Below are 24,606 nucleotides of genomic sequence, written 5' to 3'. Positions count from 1 at the left end.
TACCATGCAATGTAAAACAATAATAATAGAGCTCCCTTCTGTCCAAGTAGCAGTAGCCCTCATTTGCTAGTGCCCCCTTGTCTGCACATGCTAGAACTGTTCATATTTCCAACATGACATCTGAAAGGCAGACTATAGTTGTGGAATATAGTAGCGCTATATAAGTGCATAAAATAAATAAAAAATAAACAAATAGTTAAAGCACATAGTGCAGCTTCTACCTCATGCACCTTACATCACTGTATAGCCCTAGAGGGTGATCAAAGTTTGATTCAGTTGAACTGCTGGAGATCTGGGTGTTGCTGCTGCTGTATAAGCGCTATAGTGCACCTGCATAAAAGCAGGCTAAATCCTGCTCTCCAGTAATGTATTTCATGCACATTTTTCAGTAAATTACAACAATAACTAATTAGTGGTCATCGTCTGTCTGTGCCAATTGTACTTCAAAAGCATCTCCAGAATCCACACTTTTCTTACTGTAGAAACGGCCAAATCTATGATTGTTCTGATTAATCCTCATCTTGATTTCTGCAAGTCATTAGTAATCTGTCTTCCCCTCTCCAAACTCTCCCCTCCCGAGTTTATCTGGAGCACAGCAGCCAGGCTCATCTTTCTCACCAACCATTAAGCCATTGCACCAACATCCTCTGCCAGTCACTGGTCACCAATAGAATTTAAATTTAAAGAGGACCTTTCACCTGGATATCCTTAATCTAATTATTATCCTGCCTTATAGTGCGGCCCCCACTGATGTCTTGCCACTTTTTTCTTCGTCCGCTGTGGTCCCCATATCTTTGGGCGCCTCATATGCTAATGAGGCAACTTGGTTATACTAGGCGTGAACTTGTGTTTCTCCTGGGCGCGGTTATCTTCTTCCTGGCTGCGAGCGCATCCAATCAGAGCGCCCCACTCTTAGCCAGGGAGAAGGAGCTCAAGTTCTCGCAGGAAAAGGAGCTGCGATTCTCGTGAGAACTTGAGCTCCTTCTCCCTGGCTAAGAGTGGGGCGCTCTGATTAGATGCGCTCGCAGCCAGGGAGAAGATAACCGCGCCCAGGAGAAATAAAAAAAAACGCCTAGTATAACCGAGTCGCCTCATTAGCATACGAGGCGCCAAAAGATACGGGGACCACAGCGGACGAACGGGGGGGGTTCTTTAGAAAGAAAAAAAAATAAGTGCCAAGACATCAGTGGGGGTCGAACTATAAGGTAGGATAATAATTCGATTAAGGATATCCAGGTGAAATGTCCTATTTAATCTTCTCATCCACAAAGCTCTCTACAATGCTTCACCTCCCAACATGTACTCCCTCATCTGTGTCTACCACCTGTGGTGATGTGTACAGTATATGGCTACTTTCACACTCACGTTTTGGGCGGATCCGTCATGGATCTGCAAAAACGGATCTGTTACAATAATACAACCGCATGCATCCATCATGAACGATTGTATTATCTGTAACATAGCCAAGATGGATCCGTCATGAACTCCATTGAAAGTCAATGGGAGACGGATCCGTTTTCTATTGTCCCAGTGAAAACGGATCCGTCCTGGAACACAATGTAAGTCAATGGGGACGGATCCGTTTTCACTGGGACAATAGAAAACTGATCCGTCTCCCATTGACTTTCAATGGAGTTCATGACGGATCCGTCTTGGCTATGTTACAGATAATACATCCGTTCATGATGGATGCATGCGGTTGTATTATTGTAACAGATCCGTTTTTGCAGATCCATGACGGATCCGCCCAAAACGTGAGTGTGAAAGTAGCCATATACTGTACACATCACAGGTTTGTGGCTCAGTTTGATCAGACGGACACCAAAACGCTGCAGGCAGCAATTTGGTGTCCGCCTCCAGAGCGGAATGGTGACTGATCGGAGGCAAACTGATGCATTCTGAGCAGATCCTTTTCCATTCAGAATGCATTAGGGCAAAACTGATCCGTTTTGGACCTCTTGTGAGAGCCCTGAACGGATCTCAGAAACGGAAAGCCAAAACACGAGTGTACAAGTAGGAGAAATATAGTTGTGATGGCACACTTTCATCTGGTATAAATTGAAATAGGTTGTTAGTTTAAAAACGTATTTATTTATATTTTTGGTATAAAAACAAAATGGTTGATTGATTGGTTTTATTGTTGATTACAATATGTTATATGTGGGCTGGATATACAGTACAGACCAAAAGTTTGGACACACCACCTCATTCAAAGAGTTTTCTTTATTTTCATGACTATGAAGGCATCAAAACTATGAATTAACACATGTGGAATTATATACATAACAAACAAGTGTGAAACAACTGAAAATATGTCATATTCTAGGTTCTTCAAAGTAGCCACCTTTTGCTTGTATTACTGCTTTGCACACTCTTCGCATTCTCTTGATGAGCTTCAAGAGGTAGTCCCCTGAAATGGTCTTCCAACAGTCTTGAAGGAGTTCCCAGAGATGCTTAGCACTTGTTGGCCCTTTTGCCTTCACTCTGCAGTCCAGCTCACCCCAAACCATCTCGATTGGGTTCAGGTCCGGTGACTGTGGAAGCCAGGTCATCTGGCGCAGCACCCCATCACTCTCCTTCATGGTCAAATAGCCCTTACTTTCAAAGTTTTCCCAATTTTTCGGCTGGCTGACTGACTGACCTTAATTTCTTAAAGTAATGATGGCCACTTGTTTTTCTTTACTTAGCTGCTTTTTTCTTGCCATAATACAAATTCTAACAGTCTATTCAGTAGGACTATCAGCTGTGTATCCACCTGACTTCTCCTTAACGCAACTGATGGTCCCAACCCCATTTATAAGGCAAGAAATCCTACTTATTAAACCTGACAGGGCACACCTGTGAAGTGAAAACCATTTCAGGGGACTACCTCTTGAAGCTCATCAAGAGAATGCCAAGAGTGTGCAAAGCAGTAATCAAAGCAAAAGGTGGCTACTTTGAAGAACCTAGAATATGACATATTTTCAGTTGTTTCACACTTGTTTGTTATGTATATAATGCCACATGTGTTAATTCATAGTTTTGATGCCTTCAGTGTGAATCTACAATTTTCATAGTCATGAAAATAAAGAAAACTCTTTGAATGAGAAGGTGTGTCCAAACTTGTGGTCTGTACTGTAGTTGTAAATTTACAGTTGTAAGTTCATCAATGTGCATAAAGGTATTTGAATTAAAAAAGACCATAAGATATAATGTGCATAAAAATCCGGTTCACTGAAATAATGTCCAGGCCAACAAAGTAAAATGTCATGTGGACATATATGAACTAAGAATGTGACTTCGATGGGACGTTTAGTGTTGACGCCACCTTAATTCTGACTTGATGTTCAATAGGATTTTGGTCATAAATGTTCCCACTTTGTGGGGAAGATGACAGCTGGATAACGTGTATATATAGATATATTATAATTACACTTGGTAGTATAAGTTCAACTACCATGAGATATTTGGGTACGTTACCACTCCTCGCCGGTTGTTGTATTGCTTTGTCCTGCAAGGACCTTACGCGGCGTCCCACGTGGTCTTATGCTATATCATGTGGCGTCCCACGGGATTCTGGCGGGGCGTGTGCGTCACTCAATCCGGGATTCCTGATAGGTTGTTTTCTTGGTTACGATGTTTTGCAGGACACTGCGATTTAACTTTTTTCGCTTTGTGTCGTTCTTCTTGATAAATAATTTTGATATTCAATGGTTGTCCCGGTATTGATGGTCCTCACTGTATTCCTCACTGTTTCTCTGTACCAAACGCGTTTCGGGACGAATTCTTGTCCCTTCCTCAGTGGTGTGAAAGTAGCCTAAGTGCTGGAAGACGTGAATATCCCACCCAGATACCTCAGCTGGGTGAGATAACGGAGATCCAGAAAGCTGCATTCAGTGGCGTACCGCCAATATAGGCAGACCACGCAGCTGCTATGGGGCCCGTGGGAGGGGGGAGTCCAGAGTGCATGAAAGGCCCCGCCCCCTACATCTGCTCTGCAGTTATGTATTTATTATCGCCGGGCAGTCCCTATCTGGGGCTCGTGCAGGCCCTGCTTCCCCAACCCCCCCCCCCCATCTGATTAGACTGCCGCCCTGCTGCGCTCTCACTATGATAGTAGTGAGAGAGTGCAGCAGGGCAGGCAGGTTGCGATATAACACACTGATCACACTACAGGCCCATCCTCCCAGTTACTATACTGTCAGGGCGGCCTGCCTGCAAGGAAGCAAGGGCCGGCACCCAGTTACCACCACCCGCTCTTCTCTGCTGCTGGACTGCATTTAATTTTACTTTGGTTAAAAGGGACAGCACAGTACCTTGCAGCGCTTGTTCCTTTCTCCAAAGTAAACTTCACCGACCCGACATGAGCAGACAGCCCCCCTCCTCTCTGCAGTGTGATATTCCTTCATGTGAGGAGGGGCGGAGCCAGAGGAGCCAAGGCAGCAGCAGGAGATAATGGAGACGCTGCACCTTCTGACCTCCTGTGTCACTGTGCCTCCAGTATAAAGTTCAGTCCCTCACTGGTCCTCCTACAAAGCAGCAATTGGATAAATTACTGTGGGAGGGAAGTTAGAGTCCTGAAACTGCTGCCCCTGCACATCTTGTGTCCCTGTTGTTTCAGCCCCTCACTGACCTCTGCCCACTGACTATCTCACCTATACTTCATACAGAGCTAAGAAGTTATGTCTCACAGTGACTCCCCCCCCTCCCCCATCAGTGGCATTTCACATTTTCCCAATTTTCCCAGCCCTCATCCCCCACGTATGATGTAATGTCTCTGGAGGTTATATGAGTGCTGGAGCGTTATGAGAGGAGCGTCTGATATCGGTCACATATCATGTAAATGTCTCTGGACAGTGCACCACCCCCATCATTTAGCCCCTCAGATGCAACGATCAATGCAGATCGCGGCACCTGTGAGTGAAGGCAGAGGAATACAGTTCCCTCTAATAAAAAAAAAATGATTTATCCGTAACGGTTTCAAAAGGTTGTTTATATATTGTATTTCTTTATTTAATAGCAAATGGGTGTGGCAGAGAAGGAGCCAGGGCTGGGTAATAGGTGGAGTTAGGGGGCCCAATTCTGATTCTTGCTATGGGGCCCAATGATTTTTATGTACGCCCCTGGCTGCAGTGGTTTCATCAAAGTAGAGTTTGCTGAGACAGTTCTCTAGATGTTGTTCTGGGCTGGATTTCATGTCGACTGGGGATAGGTTTGGCAGTGGGATCTGCCAGTCCACATGCTTCCGCTACATGTATTGTCTTTTGCTGGAGGTGATCGCAGGAGAGGCCTGCTGCTGTAACCAAGGAGGAATAAAACAACCCTCTGTGTATGACTTGGAGGGAAGAAAGGCTGAGGAAGCCTGAGAGAGAGGGGAGCCCGAGAGGCTCTGTGTGGTCTCAGCCAGGAGGGCTGAGGGACCATGAGGCTGTGTAAAGCCTGAAGTTTGGGGGCCCAGCGATGCCAATGGAAAGAGGGTCGCACAGTTAGAGGCAGGAGGACTTCTGGACCATCTCCCCCAAGGGTGCTGGTGTGGTCAGAGCCTCAAGGCTGCTGGACCGTATACACTGCGTGCAGATTTATTAGGCAAATGAGTATTTTGACCACATCATCCTCTTTATGCATGTTGTCTTACTCCAAGCTGTATAGGCTCGAAAGCCTACTACCAATTAAGCATATTAGGTGATGTGCATCTCTGTAATGAGAAGGGGTGTGGTCTAATGACATCAACACCCTATATTAGGTGTGCATAATTATTAGGCAACTTCCTTTCCTTTGGCAAAATGGGTCAAAAGAAGGACTTGACAGGCTCAGAAAAGTCAAAAATAGTGAGATATCTTGCAGAGGGATGCAGCACTCTTAAAATTGCAAAGCTTCTGAAGCGTGATCATCGAACAATCAAGCGTTTCATTCAAAATAGTCAACAGGGTCGCAAGAAGCGTGTGGAAAAACCAAGGAGCAAAATAACTGCCCATGAACTGAGAAAAGTCAAGCGTGCAGCTGCCGAGATGCCACTTGCCACCAGTTTGGCCATATTTCAGAGCTACAACATCACTGGAGTGCCGAAAAGCACAGGGTCTGCAATACTCAGAGACATGGCCAAGGTAAGAAAGGCTGAAAGACGACCACCACTGAACAAGACACACAAGCTGAAACGTCAAGACAGATTTTTCTAAGGTTTTATGGACTGATGAAATGAGAGTGAGTCTTGATGGGCCAGATGGATGGGCCCGTGGCTGGATTGGTAAAGGGCAGAGAGCTCTAGTCCGACTCAGACGCCAGCAAGGTGGAGGTGGAGTACTGGTTTGGGCTGGTATCATCAAAGATGAGCTTGTGGGGCCTTTTCGGGTTGTGGATGGAGTCAAGCACAACTCCCAGTCCTACTGCCAGTTTCTGGAAGACACCTTCTTCAAGCAGTGGTACAGGTAGAAGTCTGCATCCTTCAAGAAAAACATGATTTTCATGCAGGACAATGCTCCATCACACGCGTCCAAGTACTCCACAGTGTGGCTGGCAAGAAAGGGTATAAAAGAAGAAAATCTAATGACATGGCCTCCTTGTTCACCTGAACTGAACCCCATTGAGAACCTGTGGTCCATCATCAAATGTGAGATTTACAAGGAGGGAAAACAGTACACCTCTCTGAACAGTGTCTGGGAGGCTGTGGTTGCTGCTGCACGCTATGTTGATGGTGAACAGATCAAAACACTGACAGAATCCATGGATGGCAGGCTTTTGAGTGTCCTTGCAAAGAAAGGTGGCTATATTGGTCACTGATTTGTTTTTTTTGTTTTTTTGAATGTCAGAAATGTATATTTGTGAATGTTGAGATGTTATATTGGTTTCACTGGTAAAAATAAATAATTGAAATGGGTATATATTTGTTTTTTGTTAAGTTGCCTAATAATTATGCACAGTAATAGTCACCTGCACACACAGATATCCCCCTAAAATAGCTAAAACTAAAAACAAACTAAAAACTACTTCCAAAAATATTCAGCTTTGATATTAATGAGTTTTTTGGGTTCATTGAGAACATGGTTGTTGTTCAATAATAAAATTAATCCTCAAAAATACAACTTGCCTAATAATTCTGCACTCCCTGTATATGGTAGAGGAAGCCGGATATAATCCTGTGTGCGAACGGCGCCCTATAGGTGAGGTAGAGACAACACGTGTATGAGGTAGAGCCCAGACGAGCAGGTGTTTATTTTCGATGTTTATGAGTGTGATGGTGCTGAAGTGCCAAAATAAAGCACCTTTTGTACTTGAACCTCGTTGTCAGAGGAGAAGTTTGTGATTGCGACCCTCTCGGAGAAAGCGATCCCTTACACACCCTACCCATGTTCTCCATTCTGCCACTGATCTAATACTAACTACCTCCTATGGTCTCCAAGACTTTGCCTGTGCTGCACCAGTTCTCTGCAATGTGCTTAAGGCCTCCTGCACACGACCGCTTTTTTTCCCCGTTTACTGGCCGTTTTTTGCGTTACGTATACGGTCCGTATATGGCTCCATTCAAGTCAATGGGTCCGCAAAAAAAGGAACACATACGGAAATGCATCCGTATGTCTTCCGTTTCCGTTCCGTTTTTTGCGGAACCATCTATTGAAAGTGTTATGCCGAGCCCAATTTTATCTATGTAATTACTGTATATGCCATACGGAAAAACGGAACGGAAAAACGGACCGCAAAACACTGAAAAAGCCATACGGTCGTGTGCAGGAGGCCTTATTCTCATCATCCACAGTTTTAAGCTCATTTTAAAGACACATCTTTTTAGATAGACCTCTCACTCTTTTTAACATAACTCTTCTCCTTTTACCCCCTCTACATTATTAATCAAAACCTGATCAATTCATTCAGCAATACCTCTGCAACCCATGCAGCCTAATGCCCTTCATATCTTGACATACACAAATACTCGCTGGTGACTAGCTCCTGTGGCTTTGTTTACTGTATACTTCCCTGTTTTATAAATGATGGCTGGACCATTAGGGCTCATTCACATGACCTTATGTATTTTGCGGTCTGAAAAAAATGGATCCGCAAAAAATACGGATGACATCCATGTGCATTCTGTATTTTGCGGAACGGAACAGCTGGCCCTTCATAGAACAGTACTATCCTAGTCCAGAATGCGGACAATAATAGGACATGTTCTATTTTTTTGCGGAACGGAAATACGGACATACGGAAATGCAATGCACATGTAGTAACTTCCGTTTTTTTTTGCGGAACCATTGAAATGAATGGTTCTGCATACGGTCCAGAAAAAATTGGAGCAGAAACTGAAAAAAATATGGTCGTGTGAATGAGCCCTTATACAAAAGAAACCTATCTCCTCACAGATTGAACAGGACCCTCATTCCTCATTCTGGTTTTGCTGTACATGTTCCCTCTCTTTTTGTAAAGTGCTGTGGAATATGTTGGTCTCATATAAAGATTATTATTATTATTATTATTATTAATAATGTACATGAGTAAAACATATGAGAAAATGTTTCCTGTGCTGCACTCTCTTTAGACCGACATTTAGCATTGTCTCACTATACCCATCACTCTGCGCCATTACCCTTTTATACAAATCTGATGACATATCCCCTGCAAACAGAGAACGTAGAAGTCAGCATTATATGACAGTGTAGGAAGGATGTCTGTATCACTTTGTCTAGCACACAGAGGATGTAACTATTATTTTCAATTTCAAACATCCTTTCCGTGTCATTCAGACAAATGGGAACATCCTTTTCAAAATAAAATGGGGCCTTGTGCAGATACGATGATCTATTCTTCAGAAACTCATAAAGAAAGGAGAGCTGTGCAATGCCAAGCCATAAAGAAGTGTGATGTTGTCATTCTTCTGGACCATAATTATGTAGTATCTTTTTTTTTTTTTTTTTAAAGATGTATACATATTTCAAGACTCGCATGTTTATTGCCATCAAAGGATGGGTTTTGAGAAGTCTCCCCACCTTGCCAGTTCACCCGGAGATACATGCACTATAGTGTTAATTTAAGATGGTCATTGTTCCGGGATACATAATAGCAGTGTCTCAGCAATCAGTTGCCAAATCATCTGTTCCTGTAATTCCTTTTGCTAACAGCATTGTTCATACATTCAAGGATAAGCAATATAAAAAAAAAAAAAAAAAAGTCGCTTAAACTCCCATCCACCTCCACTCATACATATTAAATTTGTTCTAAATTTTCTAATAACGAGTATAATTGCAGACACAACGGTGTTCATTATTGTTTGCTCTTCTATGTACATGGACCTCCAATGGGATACTGAATGTATAAAGTAAACAGACTTGGCCACAGTTTTTGTAGGATTTTTGGCATGGTGCTGAAACAAAATAGTTCCTCTAAGCCATGCCACTTTGTCTAAGGAATTGCAAGAGTCTAATAAATGTTTTGCCAGGTATGTATACCCCTTTTTGGGTGCAAATTGATCCAAAATTGTAGCACATTTAGCTTAGTAAATCTCCAAATTTAAATGGCATCTGTCCATAGATTTGTGCCCATGAAACTGGCTGACCTGTTGCATGTGCGCTTGGCAGCTGAAGGCATCTGTGTTGGTCCCATGTCCATATGAGCCTATAGGAGCAATGGGGCCTTGCCATTACACCTAGAGGCTCTGCTCTCCCTGCACTTTGACAGGGCCAGGCACAATGATATTTATACTACTTGGCCCTATCAAAATGGAGAGGGCGCAGCAGTTGCAGAGAGAGCTGAGCCTCTAGGAGTAATGACAACATTACCTTTGCTGTTTCTGGTGTTACAACCAGGGTTGCCAACCGTCCAGAAATTTTTGAACAGTTGAGTCCGTGAAAAAAAATAGATGTGCCCGTGATTTCTTTGTGGCTGGTGGTACTAGACTAGATTAATGTGGTGGTAATTATCATCATTTTATAGCACTCAGTAAAAGCTGGTAATGAGTTACTATCATTATATTGAGCTATAGACATGTATGACTTAGAATGTTTATCATTCATTATGGTTTTCTAATTTGTCCATATAAAATGTTCACCATGCACGATTTTGGTATAAGTTGTCCAGAAAAAATTACAATTCTGGTTGGCAACCATGGTTACAACCCCCTATTGATGATATGAGTGGCCGGGATCAAGAGTATACTATAGTAAAATCTATGGCAGCTCTTAGCTTCTGTAGATTTCAGTCTTCATTTACGCAAGAAAACTAGTGTAAAAAGATAAATGTCCTGGGCCCGCTGGCCTACCCTCCTCCCCCACCACACCTTTTCAGAAAGTGGTGAGGGTGGCGTATAAACACCTGTTGCAACAATATTTTGTCACAATGGTGTTTAAAAATTCAGAAATACAGGGTCTGCAACTTTTTTTGGAGAGAAAAGTGGAGTAGGGAGATGACAAATCTCCCCCCTTGTCTTCCTACTGTGTGTATATTTCAGGAGAACCCTCTTTAGTGATTCTTATCAACGAAAAAATTACAAACCTGAACGTATAATTAACTCACTTAGAGCTATTGAGCTTGGCAGTCCATGGAATATATTTCATCTTGTAGATAATCATGTTTCTAATTTTAAAAACCTTAAAATTCTGATATGTATATTTTTTTTATTCATCTGCTCCTTATTTGTGAAGTAATTACATTGCCAAGTGAATTTGATTATACTAGAAACTTGAATTTATCATTTTAAAGGGCCTCTAATGCCAAATCTGGCATGTTCCGGAGGTTACACTTGATTTGCTTTAGCCCATTCTGAAACCTTTTCAGAAGGTGCATTAGTAAAGCACAGTAAGTACAGTTTTTAAATAATAGAGATATGTATGGTATTTCTAAGTGGGTAGAGTTTCTAAGTTTCTAAGTTTTGTAGCAAACATGTATAATTTGGATGTCAGAAGTAATGGAAAAACTGGTGGGTTAGTTCTGTTTTTAATTTATATTAATCTGTGTAAAAATCTTTTCATATTAGTACTTATTAGAGATGAGCTAATCAGTTCCACACAAATCAAATTTGTTGCAAATTTCCTAAAAAATTATAATTTTGGCAAATGCACAACTTTTGGGATTCGTCCCTCACAAACCGCTAAAAATGGGGGCCACCATTTTAGAAGGCAGAGAAGAAGGCATCTGCCCGCCAAAAGGTATAATTTTTGGACTATTTCTTAATAAAAAATAAATAAAAAATCCTGCATTGCAGGGAGTTCCCAGTTGGCTACCAGTTATTTACCCATAGCTGTATTCTGTATGTTGCTGTCACTTTGACATTACTAATGCTGTCTTGGCATTAAAGAATTTGAAAAGGGTATGCAGGGCAATCAAGGCACTCTCAATTTGGACCAAATATTTATTTGGACCAAATAGAATTTCCACAGATTTGACCAAATGGGGTCCGAAATGAATTTTGTGAAATTCACTCACCTCAGTTAAACTGTACAATCTAAAAATGCACCAGATATATCATAGTGACTGATTCTAGGCAATAAATCTGGTGCACCTCTAGTCTAAATGTATGCCACCTATTAGTTGCCTTACTTCATGCCAGAATTTTACCCCAGAATTCTGGCACATAATGGGGGATTGTGTCACATAAGAAGTCATGTCCCTGTAACGGTCGCGTACACACACACACACACACAGGGGGAAGGGTAGTGACCACTGCGCTCCACCCTCACCCCTGGCCCTGCCTACTTGCCTCACGAGTCCTGATGACAGGGGACAACTGGACGGCAGTCCCTAACTTAGGATATGTGCAGGGAAGACAGACAAGACAAAATACGGAACATGAACGGACCGGGTCAGAACCAAGAGAGCTACGCAGTACAACGGATTAAGCAAAGAATGGTCAGGAGAAGCTGGGGTCAAATACCAGGAGAGTAGCGAAGTACAAGAGGAGTCCTAAGAGAGTAGTCAGGTGGTAGCCGAGGTCACAATACCAGGATGGATCCGCAGTACAGGAGGAGCAGGCAGAGGATCGTCAGGGAACAGGATCAGGTAAGTATTCAGTAGTCCAACAAATAGCCAGGAACCTAGAAATTAACAGGCAACCTGTGGCCAGCAGACTGCCTGTATTTATAGTGGGGAGTGAGGGTCATGTGACGTGGCCAGCGTCACATGACCAACAGGCCAACCAGTCGAGCACCGAGTGATCAGCTCGGCGCTCAAGGCAGACTAGGAGCAGGGAGCCACCCAGCCAGCAAAGCCGCCCTGGGAATGAGGTCAAGCACAAATCCTCATTCCCAAAGCTAAGCAACAGGTCTGCGGGCAATGGGGGACCGAGTGCACCTTTGGAACCCCGTGACAGTCCCATTTCCCATGAAGCAAAGAAGTGTTTAAAGCCCTTAATAAATCTAGTGCAAGTGTTATGGATAATGATTGTGGAACCACCGTGACAGCCCCTGGATTTGGCTTACGGTTAAACCTAAGGGCATTATCCTGGTGGCTCACTTTTATTCACTCTTTAACCGCTATACAGGGTTCTGGTCTTTACTCCAGGGAAAACACCAGGCTTCTACCTCCAGGACCAGGCTTCTACCTCCAGGAGCAATCTCTGTATAGTTGGCTGCTGACCCATGAGGGTCAGAGACACTGGTGCATGGCACTGAGGGAACAGGCAAATTCATAGTCAGAAACAGGCAGATGTCAGGGCAGGCAGAGTTTGTGCAAATATGTAAAACAGTCCAAAGGTCAGGGCAGGTGGCACAGGGACGGTACGGTGAACAGGCATGAGTAAGGTCAGGCGGCAGAGAGTCAGAATCCGCGGAGTAGGCAGAAGTCAGTATGCAGGCAGACAAATGGATTATAGCTCTTTTACAGTCTCTAGCAAGCTAGGGAGACCTAGCAAGATCTAAAAAGACCTAAATCTCAGGCAAGGAGTAAGAGAAATAGCACAAATTATATAGCCCAGGCTGATGGGCAATTGGAATCAGCCTAGCAGCAGCGCACAGAGCAAGAGAAGGTTAACCCTTGCAGTGCTGCAACTGAGGAGACATACAATGAGCAATAGCCCTAATTCACACACAGGAAGCTGGCACCTATGCACATGGGACAGTGGTGGCCATGAACCGCCATTGTAACAAAAAGCATTGGTGTCAGAGTTCTGGCACCAGTAAACCTGCCTATTATTTTTAAATGGTGAGAACACCCAGATATGAACTGTAACATCTTTGTGGTTCACTAGACAGCCACATTTTGGAGGAGCTGGGTTAGTGTAGTGATTAAAAGATACACACATCTCTTAGGGCCCCTTAGCAAAACCTAGTATGTATCGCCTGCTCCATCCAGTCTCCTAGTACTTATGCGTCATATATACTCACAGGGAACATGGAACACAAAATACTGCTTTCCAGATTTCTGACAAATTTGTGATTTTTCTTTTATTAAGTGGAAGAAATTTGTAACAGAAAAAAATGTCATAAAAAAAAATTTGCCCTCCGTGTATGCCAGAAAAATGTAGAACAGGTGCTTGATAAATAAACTGATACTGAACACCAATGTATTTACAATAAACAACTGTTATAAACACACTGATAAATATCCCTTCACACAGTATATAATAAAACGGTCTGCCTGCAGCCACCACTAGGGGGAGCTCAGTGCATAGGAATTTATTCAGTTGAATGGAAGCTGTATATATATCATTTCTTTGCGCTGAGCTCTTTCAAGTGGTGGTTGCCAGAAAAAGCAGTGAATATATGTTGGGAGAAGGACTTCAGTGCTGACCCTCCCTTTAGGCCCCATAGCAGTTGCATGTCCTGCCTCCATAGTAAGGATGCCTATATCTACACTGATATTTCCTTGAGGGATCATTCACATGGGCCGATTATCTGGACTATTGTTGGAAAAAAACATTCCTACAACTGCTCATTCTTAACAATTGCTGCTGGTCACCGTTTGTCAGGTAATCTATGATTTATGCATCACCTAACACTGTTTGTTGACAGCACACCACACTGTGTATACAGAAATATGCTGTCGACAAACAATCTGTGTGAGGATACATAGGTCACAGTAAAATATAGAGACGGTAATTGTTACATGAAAATGCAGCTCACACAAGTAAGCAATGATCGAGAATGAACAGTTTATTGCCCTGTGTATCAGCCCATGTGAATAGGCCCAAAGGCTATATTCACAAGTAGTTGTAACTTGCAGATTTTAACATGTTTTGCCTGTAAAGACAAAGGCTGCAGGCTGTGTGCGTTCCGCTATTTGCGGAAAGGAACGGGCTGCTCACAAAACGGACAAGAATAGGACACGTTCTATGTTTTTTTTTCTTTGCGGGGCCACAGAACGGAGCAACGGATGCAGACAGCACACGGCCCTATTGAAGTAAAAGGGTCCGCATCCGAGCTGCCAAAAATGCAGCTCGGATCCGGACCAAAACAACCGTTGTGTGCATGAGGCCTTATTTGTAGGTCTGAGATGAGGAAACAGCTCTCCTTGTATGAACACTGTTTGTGTAGATTAAATTAAATGATCTGGACTGACATTCTTCTGTTTGGCCACAAGATGCCGCTGTTTCCTAAACACAGCTACAGACTGCATATATTTTCCTATTCATGAGTTACATAGAGCCTGGACAGGAAGAGAAAGGAAGCAGCCATCTTAGAGGAAGCTGAGACTGAGCAACTGTGTCAGCAGAGGATCCGACGGCATCCAGGTGTGAGAGCATCCCTCAGTGACCAGAACAACAGCTAAGTGAAGCTGATCCTGTCCAAGACCCTGATCCTGACCAGAGGAGCGAGGATTGCTTCCAGGAACGCTGATGAGAACTGAGGAGCAAAGCTACATACATTGCGGTACCGCATGCTTGTTGGAGAGGCATTTGTTTGGTTCAGAGTCACCAGCGGAGGCAGAGCAGACTCGGGTCGGTAAGATCGTGCACGCACCTAATTACAGTGTTGGCACCTAGAGACTGAGACCAGGCCTGTAGTTAGTTAGATAAGGTCTCTGTTTGCGTCACGCCACAATTGTTGCTATTGTTCATTGCAAGGACTCCATCGGAAGGCGCCACGCTGTGCGGCACAAGGGGTCTCAGCCTTCGGGCTAGGTGTATGTAAATCTATTGGAGGTTTCCCGAATTTGTGGTTGTGTTCATTACCACGTTTATGTAAAATTCTGTTTTGGCAAAAGCTGGTGTTGGGATTGCTTTCCTTGTTCATTACTTCACTGTATCCTGGGGAGCCCACTTCGGTACACCGTCTACATAGGTAATCTTCCTCGTTTGGACCTTCACCTGCTTACTGAGGGATCTCACAAAGTACAATGTAAACATGTTGCAGCTCAGGACCTCATTTAGGCTAGGGCTACATGGTGACACTGTCGGATTATTTTTTGCGCCTCACGCTGTGATCCTATTCATTTCTATGGGATCACTGCTACTCTGCAATCCAGCTGTAGCCGTGCAGCCCTAGCCTTATAAAGAGAATTCAACAATTTCTGTCTTCAAAACACTGTCTGCAAGCTAATACTCATTCCAGGTTTCACCAGTCTACATTCTGAATGGCTTTTCTTTTATCATACTTGAAGTATTTATTTGATGGCTTGTGTTTGTTAATTCTGCTATTTTTATGCAATTTTTGAAATGATTCGTTGCTTAATTATTGGTGGTTTTATACCTACCGGTATACAATGCATGTGAGCTAAATTCTTGTATTTTTATTGACCATTGTAAAGAATGGTGATGAATAAATTACACAAAGACCACGTTTTTTGTGTCCTGGCAATCTGTATTTCACTCCCTTAGCTGTTTTTGACCTGAATACTACCCTTAGCCCTGACCTTTTCATGCTAAATTTGTTTTCAAAGTTTTCCTTAGGGTTATTGTTTTGGGCTTGTCAACACCATCATTTTGATCTTCATACCTTTTCTTTGGCTCTTTTCAATGTCTGCAACATTTTCATCTGTAGTGTCCATCCAAGGTTTCCTTTCAGAGTACTTCCAGATGGAAAACTTGGAAATATGGATGCCACTGAATGGCATCTGACCCCCATGGCCACATAAAAAAAAAATTATATATCGCATACTTAAAAAAATAAACTGGATGCCTCTATATACAGTAAAAGTCAGTGTTCCTTTATGATACTAGCCGTATGGGGGCCAAAATAACAGTCTTTTGACCTCATTTAATATATGCACAGTAAATATACACTGCAGACACAATGTGAAAAGACAGTACTGATAATCTGCTGTTTAGAGGGGTAAAAATAATTTTATCTGAGCGAATTAGGGAGAGTTAGGAAACTGAATATCCTGGTTTCTTCATATGCAATCTATGGGAGACATCATAACAGCTAGCCTTACCTGCTACATCAGATAGAACTGAGAGATGGAACCTGAAGAGGAAAATCTCTGCTCAAAAAATGCCAGCTACAAGTCAAATAATGGCCAGATGTACATTAATTACTTATGTACGCACCTGGCAGGTGTACCTGGACTACGCCTATGTTTTAAGTGGCAAGACCAGGTGCTGCTCAGCAATTAGCGGTAACTGTGGCTTAAACAGCACATTTAATAGTACCCTAACAAATGCTAATCAAATAATTATTTAAAGGGTATTCTCTTTTAATGTACTGGTATCCCCAAAATGCTAGTTATTACACTAAATTCGAGTTAGCATTAAGATTATAATGTAACAGCAAAGTGAACAGATACCTTTAGAAATTCATTAGAACTGAATTTCTTGTAAAATGCTATTACAATAACTTATACACAATGCAAACATTTGCATCTGCATGTATAGACATGTTATCAGGGACCTGTCACCTCTCTTGACATGCATGTTTTAGTAACCGCTTACGTTCCTCATGCAATAATGATTCTGGAGCATATTTTTATATATGTTCTGCTCCTCTGTTATTGATACTAGAAGTTTATTAATGAATTTCTAATTGGGTGTTACCAGTGGACAGGGGGGGGGGGGGGGGGGGGGGGGGGGTTCTGCCACATATGCAGCTGGCAGTGCTATAAAATGGCCAGGTTATGAAGCACCGGCACATCCTCTAATTTCAGATTGATTTTATGTTATTACATGCAATTACAAAAATATTCAGATCCTGTTGCTGGTTTAAAAACTGCTGAATATTTTTCGTGGGACGTGGGATACCCTTTAAAGCACTTTACACGTGCCAGACGAGCTGCAAATTATAGAGAAGAAAGCGTTCCTTCCCGATAATTGCCTGCTCATCAGCGAAGCATTCAGCGATCACCAGGCAGATCAACAAGCGATTTTTGTGAGGGAATCGTTCCCTCCCAGCAATCGATAGTGATAGTTTAGTACTACCTCAATTTGTATGCTGCCCAGTGCAACAGTTTTAATGTGTCAGTACTATATTGGCTATCCTGCTACTGTTAATATGTAAGAAGAAACATAGGGGGTCATTTATTAGGTTCAGTGATTTAAACGCTGGTCTTAATCCCCATGCGCTTGCGGCAGATGCGCCTATGTTATGAACAGGCACAGGCCATTACTATGTCAGCTCCCTTGCTGGCGTAGTTTAAGACCATTTTTCACACTAAAACTGGGGTGAAAAATGATGAATGAGACGGATCCTCTTCCCTGCCCATGCCATAACCCTTTTTTCTGCTACCTCAGAAAAGTGGTGTGAGCAGGGGAAAGTCAAAGATTTTGCTGCAAAACCACTTTACGACAAAATATGCGACAAATAACTATAATAAATGACCCGCCAAAGTGCATATGTCTATAGAGAAGCAACCAATCCTTAGTGTATTATGCGAAGTGTAACAAAAGGGGTGGGTTAGGCTACGTTCACGTGTCCAGCCGAAACTCGCCACTCATCCTGGAGAGCGGTCAGATCCCCGCCAGACCCCATTATATCATCTGGGGTCCGTTGGTGAACGGTAGTATCCAGCACTGCTGAATCAGGTAAACTTCAGCAGACTGCTCTCGGCCAGAACAGCCTGCCGGGTCTGACCAAATGGAGATGCGAATGTAGCCTTACTTAAACTACCGGCGGCTGCCTTCTTCAGGCATCTTATACAGGAGCAGATAAACAAATACAAAATAACATAAAATGAACACACACTTATCCCCTAAACATTAAGCTGAGATATAGCCTGAGATCTGCAGGGGCACTGATTGTGTGTGAAGATCTAAACCTATGTTGGCAGGATGCCCATACTATCTTCTCCATGCACCTCCCGTTGAGATGTCTGTGAGCAGACCTTTTTCAGGTGCAGTTGGGGACCATTTACAAACCAAATCGTGACAGAAAATATGTTGTGTTTTTTATGGAAGCCATGTCTGTTTACAGAGGACCCATCACCGCTACAGATATGTCTGTTTAAAGGGGTTGTCCGGGTTCAGAGCTGAACCTGGACATACCCTTATTTTCACCAAGGCAACCCCCTGAGGCTAGCATTGGAGCTAAATCGCGCAGGGCAAGGTCTCTTTTTTTTTTATAACACGCCCGGCAGTGCGTTCGGTGACGTCACCGGCTTTGATGGGTGGGCTTTAGTGCTGCTCTAGCCATTTTACTGGACAGCGCTAAATCCCACCCATCAGTGCCGGTGACGTCACCGGGCTTCCTGGCAGCCCCATGGAGAGCCCCGGTACGTCACCGGATCTCCAAAAAATGCCTTTGCCCTGCGCGATTTAGCGCAGGGCAAAGGAGAGCATCGGAGCATGATCTGCTCTGATGCTCAAGTCCGGGGGGCTGCCGGGCTGAAAATTGAGGTATGTCCGGGTTCAGCTCTGAACCTGGACAACCCCTTTAAGTAAATAATTGCACTCCCTTGAAATAACAACACCGGGGCATCTATTCTTGTGGCTCTATGTTGTACCATGCCTCTATAATTCCTGCTACAAGTTTATCAATAAAGGTACAGCTGGGTGTTACCACTTGGGAGTGTGTCCCTGCACAGTCTGACACAGCTCAATCAGTGCGGCCAGTGTCAGACTGTGCAGCATGACCCCCTAACTGGCGCCTAGATCTCACAGCCACATGAGCCCTGTGGGAGCTGAACTGGAGGAGGAAGAGGACAGTGGAGCACAAGCAATGTGTAGGGAAATGGGTGGTTTTTATACACAGGTGACAGGAGAGGAGGAGCAGGAGCAGCCGGAGGAGCAAGAGGGAGATGAGGAAGACGAGGCAGATGACCCAGGCACACCGTGGCAGTATGCAGTGGAGATGGAGGCAGGAAGTCCCCCCGAGTCACTTGCGCAAATGGCCCGCTGCATGCTCACTTGCTTGCGTAGTGACAGCCGAATTGTCACCATTCAGCAGAGAGATGACTTCTGGCTATCCAACTTGTTGGACCCTCGCTACCGGTCCAAAATGGGTTCCTTTTTTTTTTACACCCGCTGAGAGGGAGGACAAACTGAACTACTATAGAGACATTCTATGTATTTAATTGGCCGCTGCCTATCTGTGCCATCATCCACCCTCTCACAGGTCTGACCAGAAGGGCCCTCACGCTCCACTGCCATGGCTGCTGGGGAGGGGTGTGGTGGCAGGAACAGTGCCAGCTCCTTCAGCAGCAGCCTGAGTCTAGAGATAGACATAGAGTAGAACCTGAACCAGCAGGTGGTGGCATACTTGGAGTACACCCTGCCAGCCGTCATTGAAGATCCACTGGACTACTGGGCAGCCAAACTGGATTTGTGGCCGCAACTGGCAGAGTTTGCCCTGGAAAAGCTGTCCTGCCCGGCCAGTAGTGTGGTATCAGAGCGGGTGTTTAGTGCGGCGGGGGCCATAGTTACCCCAAGAAGAACTCGCCTGTCCACCCAAAATGTGGAGAGACTGACTTTTGTCAAGCTGAATCAGGCGTGGATCAGCCAGGATTTCCACCCCCCAATGCCTGATGCATAAAACTAGATCATCCATGGTACCACACCATCACTTTGACAAAAGAGTCCGGTTTCTTCTGGCTACCTGCCTCAGCTACTAATCTGATGCTGCCATCCGCCTGATGCCACACATCTGATGCCAAGTGCTCCTTCTTACATCTTCAGCAGGTCTCTTTATAGCAACCCACCTACCCACTCTGTGGGTAGGTGGGTCATTCTGTGGTCTCCTCATTCTTCTGCCACCTCCACACTATATCACCTTGCCACTCTGTGCCCTCCTGATGCTGCTGCCACATCCACACTATGTTACCTTGCCACTCTATGGTCTCATGCTGCTGCCACCTCCACACTGTCACCTTGCCACTCTGTGGCCTCCTGATGCTACCGCCACCTCCACACTGTCACTCTGTTGACTTCTCATGCTGTTCCCACCCTCCCCACACTGTACCACTCTGTGGCCTCCTCCTGATGCTGCTGCCGCCACCTCCACACTCTGTCATTGTGCCACTCTCCCCACTTTATGACTAGGACACTATTTTGCCTTTCGGCCTGGCTGACATCATCAATTATTTGATCCTTCTTCTGATCTGTCAGAAGGAAGGAAAAATGAGACGCACAACGGATCCTGTCTGTGTAGCAGCTGTAAGGCCTGTATGGTCCCATCAGAATTGGCTTGTGATTTGGTAGCCAAAAGCAGGAGTGGGTACAACAAAAGACAGAAGACATGCAAATATTCCATTCACGTGTCATCTCTGTTTTGGATCCATTCCTGTTTTTTTTTGGGCATTAGCAATACTGATGGATTACTGACCAAATGCTGACCGAATGAAGGCGGATACTCCACAGACAGGATCCGTTTTTGGGGGATTATTGTTCTGGCCGATCAGAGGAAGGGCAAAATAATCAGTGACATCAACACAACCTTACTGCTGATACCCTCTCCACTCTGTGGGGGGGCTCTACTTGTATAACCTTTTTTCATAGAACAGGTTCTGTAGACATCTATGTGGAATCAGCTGACGATGGTGTAAAAGGAGTGCACTTCTTCTTGACGCCAACATCGACATGTAAGGCTGAGTTCACATGAGTTATTTGGTCAGCTGTGGCCCCGTGACTGCCCAAATAAGTGAAGTGTGCATTGATTCTAAGAGTGACGCCTGTCATCTGCATGTCATACTGACTCACAGTATTGTTTCACTACCACAGCAGACTCCCTATGCGTGTTACTGCAAGGCACAGTGTTCTACACCACTATAAAGGCTCTCTGCAGCCAGGAAATAGCAGTTTTTTAACGCAATTCGCAACGAATAAATTCGGATTGAACCAAATTTTTTCAGAGAATTCGGTGAACCGGCCAAATCGAATTTTAGAAAAATTTGCTAATCTCTAACACGGAGTAACGTCTGTTCTTTTTGCGGACCCATTGAAATGAATGGTTCCGAATACAGTCCGCAAAACGGAAAGGACATGGAAAGAAAATACGTGGAAACTACTTATAGCAGCTTATATAGGTACCTAGAGAATATTCACCTGGTGGCTTTGTCACTTTCTATCTTAATTTAGCTTCTTTACATCCAGGTTGATAGACTCTGTTTTAAAAGCAAATGATGCCCCATTATACAGGTATATAGTTAGAGAGGTGCAACTGGGGCTTATGCCTTGCATGCCCTGTGCCTGGTGGGGGGTGCCAACAAGTCACTTTTGCTTGGACAGGGTATTTGAATACAGGACTAGAATTTTTGCCCTGGCTGGAAAAGTCTAATTCCGTTTCTGCCATTTTATGTCTGCTACCCAGGGGTGCACCTAGCCTTTCTGCTGCCTGAGGCGAAAACTGAAACAACGTGCCCCCCCCCCCTTCCTAATGCCAATTTCTAACCTAACCTCTTTCCTTCAGCCCTTCTCCCTTCGGCTGTCCCCCCTCTTGCCCCTACCTAGCACTGCCTGAGGCAATCGCCTCACTCACCTGGTCTCATTGGTGGTGCTGTTACCTAAACTGTTGTGGTTCATGGAGAATACAACTTGATGCTAATATAAAGTGGTGCATGATATACTATTTTATAGCTTCTTTCTAGGATCATATGGATTAACAGGTAATTCGAAACCACAATACAGTAAAACCTTCCCTTATCTTGTTATCTGGTGGGTTCAGCTATTTTTTTTTTTACATTGAAGATTATAGTTGCGATAATAAAGTAAAAGTATACGGAATGTAATAATATAGTAATAGTTTTCAATACCATACAGTGTAGAAAATATGGCTCTGTACACTATGCCTTATTGGCCATTCTGTCAAAAATGTGCCTAGTTTTAATGACAGGACTATTCTTGCCCTTTAAAACTCAAACTCTTGCCCTGAAACTCAAACAGAAACATGAAGGATCCCATTATAAGCACCCTATTATTATACGTGAAACCATGACACTAGTGTGAACAGAGCTCAATACATTCCCATCCTATTTATTAGATCCACACTGCCTCTGTAAAATATGCAATATGATGGCGATGAGCAATAATAAAATACTACACCTGAGGCGTCTGACCCTCAAAGACTTGTAGGCTGAAGGTACACCTAGACTTTTGTAGCACTTTTAACTGATTTTGACAGTGTAATCCAAATTGACTTATACAATCTTATTCACTGCAGTGTTCACTCTACAGGTAACAATCAGTTAAATTGCTATGGCGTGTTGTGGGCATGCTGTGGTTACTGTGCTGCAGTATGGGTGCAGCGGGCTCTAAACTAATGAAGACCGCAGCTGCACCTTCAATATCAAGCCGCGCCGTGTGGTCGCACGCTTACATTTACTGATTAGCAGAAAGTTGTAGGTGTTTGTATTTCTTTACACAGTCGATCTATCAATCACTGCACAGTTCGACATGGAAATTTGGCTCTTAATGATATAATTGGGAAGGCACTGAGCAACTTTTCATTAAATCTAATAGGGTGGTTTTTTTTTTCATTAAATTCATTTTTACAAGGGCTTTTTTGGGGTGGTGGTTTTTTTTGCCACACGTATTTTACTTTTTCCTATAGAGAAGGCTATGAGAAAACACCTGAAAAAAAAAAAACACCACATGCAGAACATATGGTGATTTGAAAAAAAATGCAGTGACCAAAGTTGCTTGGAAACTGTCTTAAAAATACCACTACAAAATACGCATTGTTTGTAGGGCACTTTCTAATTTCCTTTGGGGCCTACATGTAACATCTGACTGCAGTATTTTTTGGTCCAAAAACAAATGCAGACGAAAAAAATACAATATATATTTTTTTTAAACGTAGCGTGAAACCACCCATATATCTCAAACGTAACACTCCTCCAAATGTTGCTAGACTCACTTTTTGGAGGAAACATTACCTTACACGATTGAACAGGGCTGCAAGCACAAGACAGGACCATAGAAATGTCATGCACTCATCCATGTATTGTACACAAGTTCATGCAAACAAGAAAACATGGTCTTCAAACAGCTCTAATGAGAAGCAGCTCTGTGATTCTTTTGCAAGAGATTACCAGCTTGAGAGAACAAGAAAGCCGCTTCCTACAAGAAAAATCCCCTGGAGCAAGAATGACACTTTCCAATAGTTCAGCACTTTTTTTTTTCTAAACCATATAGTATGGTGCTTACCTTCTCCAACAGCAGCAGAAGTGTTAATCACAGGATAATAGTGGCATGAGACTCATTTGAATTGCAGCTCATTCTGGAGAAAGTTGCTCGTTTCAAGGTGAAGTATTACAATGGAAGAAGAAGGCTGCAACATGCTTGTGTAAGACAATGCATAGCAATGCAAAGATGCTTCCCTAAAGTTTTGCACTTAGATATATTTTTTTCTAGAAACTGACTCTCAAGGAAGTAACGCAAAAAAAAAAAAGAAAGAAAAGGTTACGCTAAACAGATGTGCTGACCAATCTATGTCTAAATGAAAGAGGAGACATAGCAGGACAAACAAGCTTACCCCAAGTGAACAGACACAGCGTGCTTGTGAGCATGCACAGAATCGTACTCTCCATCCTCTCGCTGAGCTTTTATTAAAACAGCACAAGCAGCTGAGTGGGAATTAAGCGAGAACAGGATTTCAGGAAGCGGAGCCTTTTCCTGCACAAATACAGAATTTGTGTAAATAATGAGATTACTCAGCACAGCCTTAGAAACAGACCTCCCACCGGGAGACCCGTCACTGAACATATATGACGTGACGTGCAAACCAAAAAAAAAAGAAAAAGGGGTCTTTCTGCACCAGGCGTTTATAACAGTTCAACGTAACCTTGTCGGATACTGTCATGGCTTCGCCTCGCCATCTGTGTTAAATATTAGGGAGCAGAGAGGCCGATTTATCAAAGTCTTATGCCTAAGCCAAACCAGTACAAACAGATTTATCTAATCATCTGTTTCCTAAACAAGTCCGGGATGGTTTGTATCAATTCAGATATCACATTCTGTACATTTGGTAAAGCAAAAAAATAATGGTAAATCTGCTGTGGTTCCCTGGGTTCAGGTTGTGTGGCCATTGTCTTATCAATTTCTTGGTTTAACCAGACTTTTTAGGTGCAAGCTCTGTCTGAGAGGTAATTGTGAGAGATTTTGTTATTTAGGGCTCATGCACACAAAAGTATTTTCTTTCCGTGTCTGTTCTATTTTTTTTGCTGACCGTATGCGGAACCATTTATTTCAATGGGTCCGCAAAAAAAACTGAAGTTACTCAGTGTGAATTCAGATTCCGTATGTCTGTTCTGCAAATAAATAGAACATGTCCTATTATTGTTCGCATTATGGACAAGTATAGTACTGTTCCATTAGGGGCCAGCTGTTCCGTTCCACAAAATACGGAA

The 24,606-nt window shown here is 43.4% G+C and overlaps 1 protein-coding gene across 3 annotated transcripts in view; it reads right to left on the bottom strand.

The window, feature by feature from the left end:
- RAMP2 (receptor activity modifying protein 2) overlaps window positions 1-23,867 on the bottom strand; it is a 51,752-nt gene extending 27,885 nt beyond the window's left edge. For 2 of the 3 annotated variants that reach the window (XM_040436640.1, XM_040436639.1), the window contains exon 1: window positions 23,733-23,867. In XM_040436640.1, the coding sequence (XP_040292574.1) occupies window positions 23,733-23,787 (55 nt within the window). In that variant the 5' untranslated portion in view covers window positions 23,788-23,867. The other variant, XM_040436641.1, reaches the window with a different exon arrangement.
- Window positions 23,868-24,606: the final 739 nt, after the last annotated feature.

This window comes from Bufo bufo, chromosome 6 (genome assembly GCF_905171765.1).
Source record: "Bufo bufo chromosome 6, aBufBuf1.1, whole genome shotgun sequence".
Taxonomy (NCBI): domain Eukaryota; kingdom Metazoa; phylum Chordata; class Amphibia; order Anura; family Bufonidae; genus Bufo; species Bufo bufo.
This window is presented reverse-complemented; position numbering and strand designations above follow the sequence as displayed.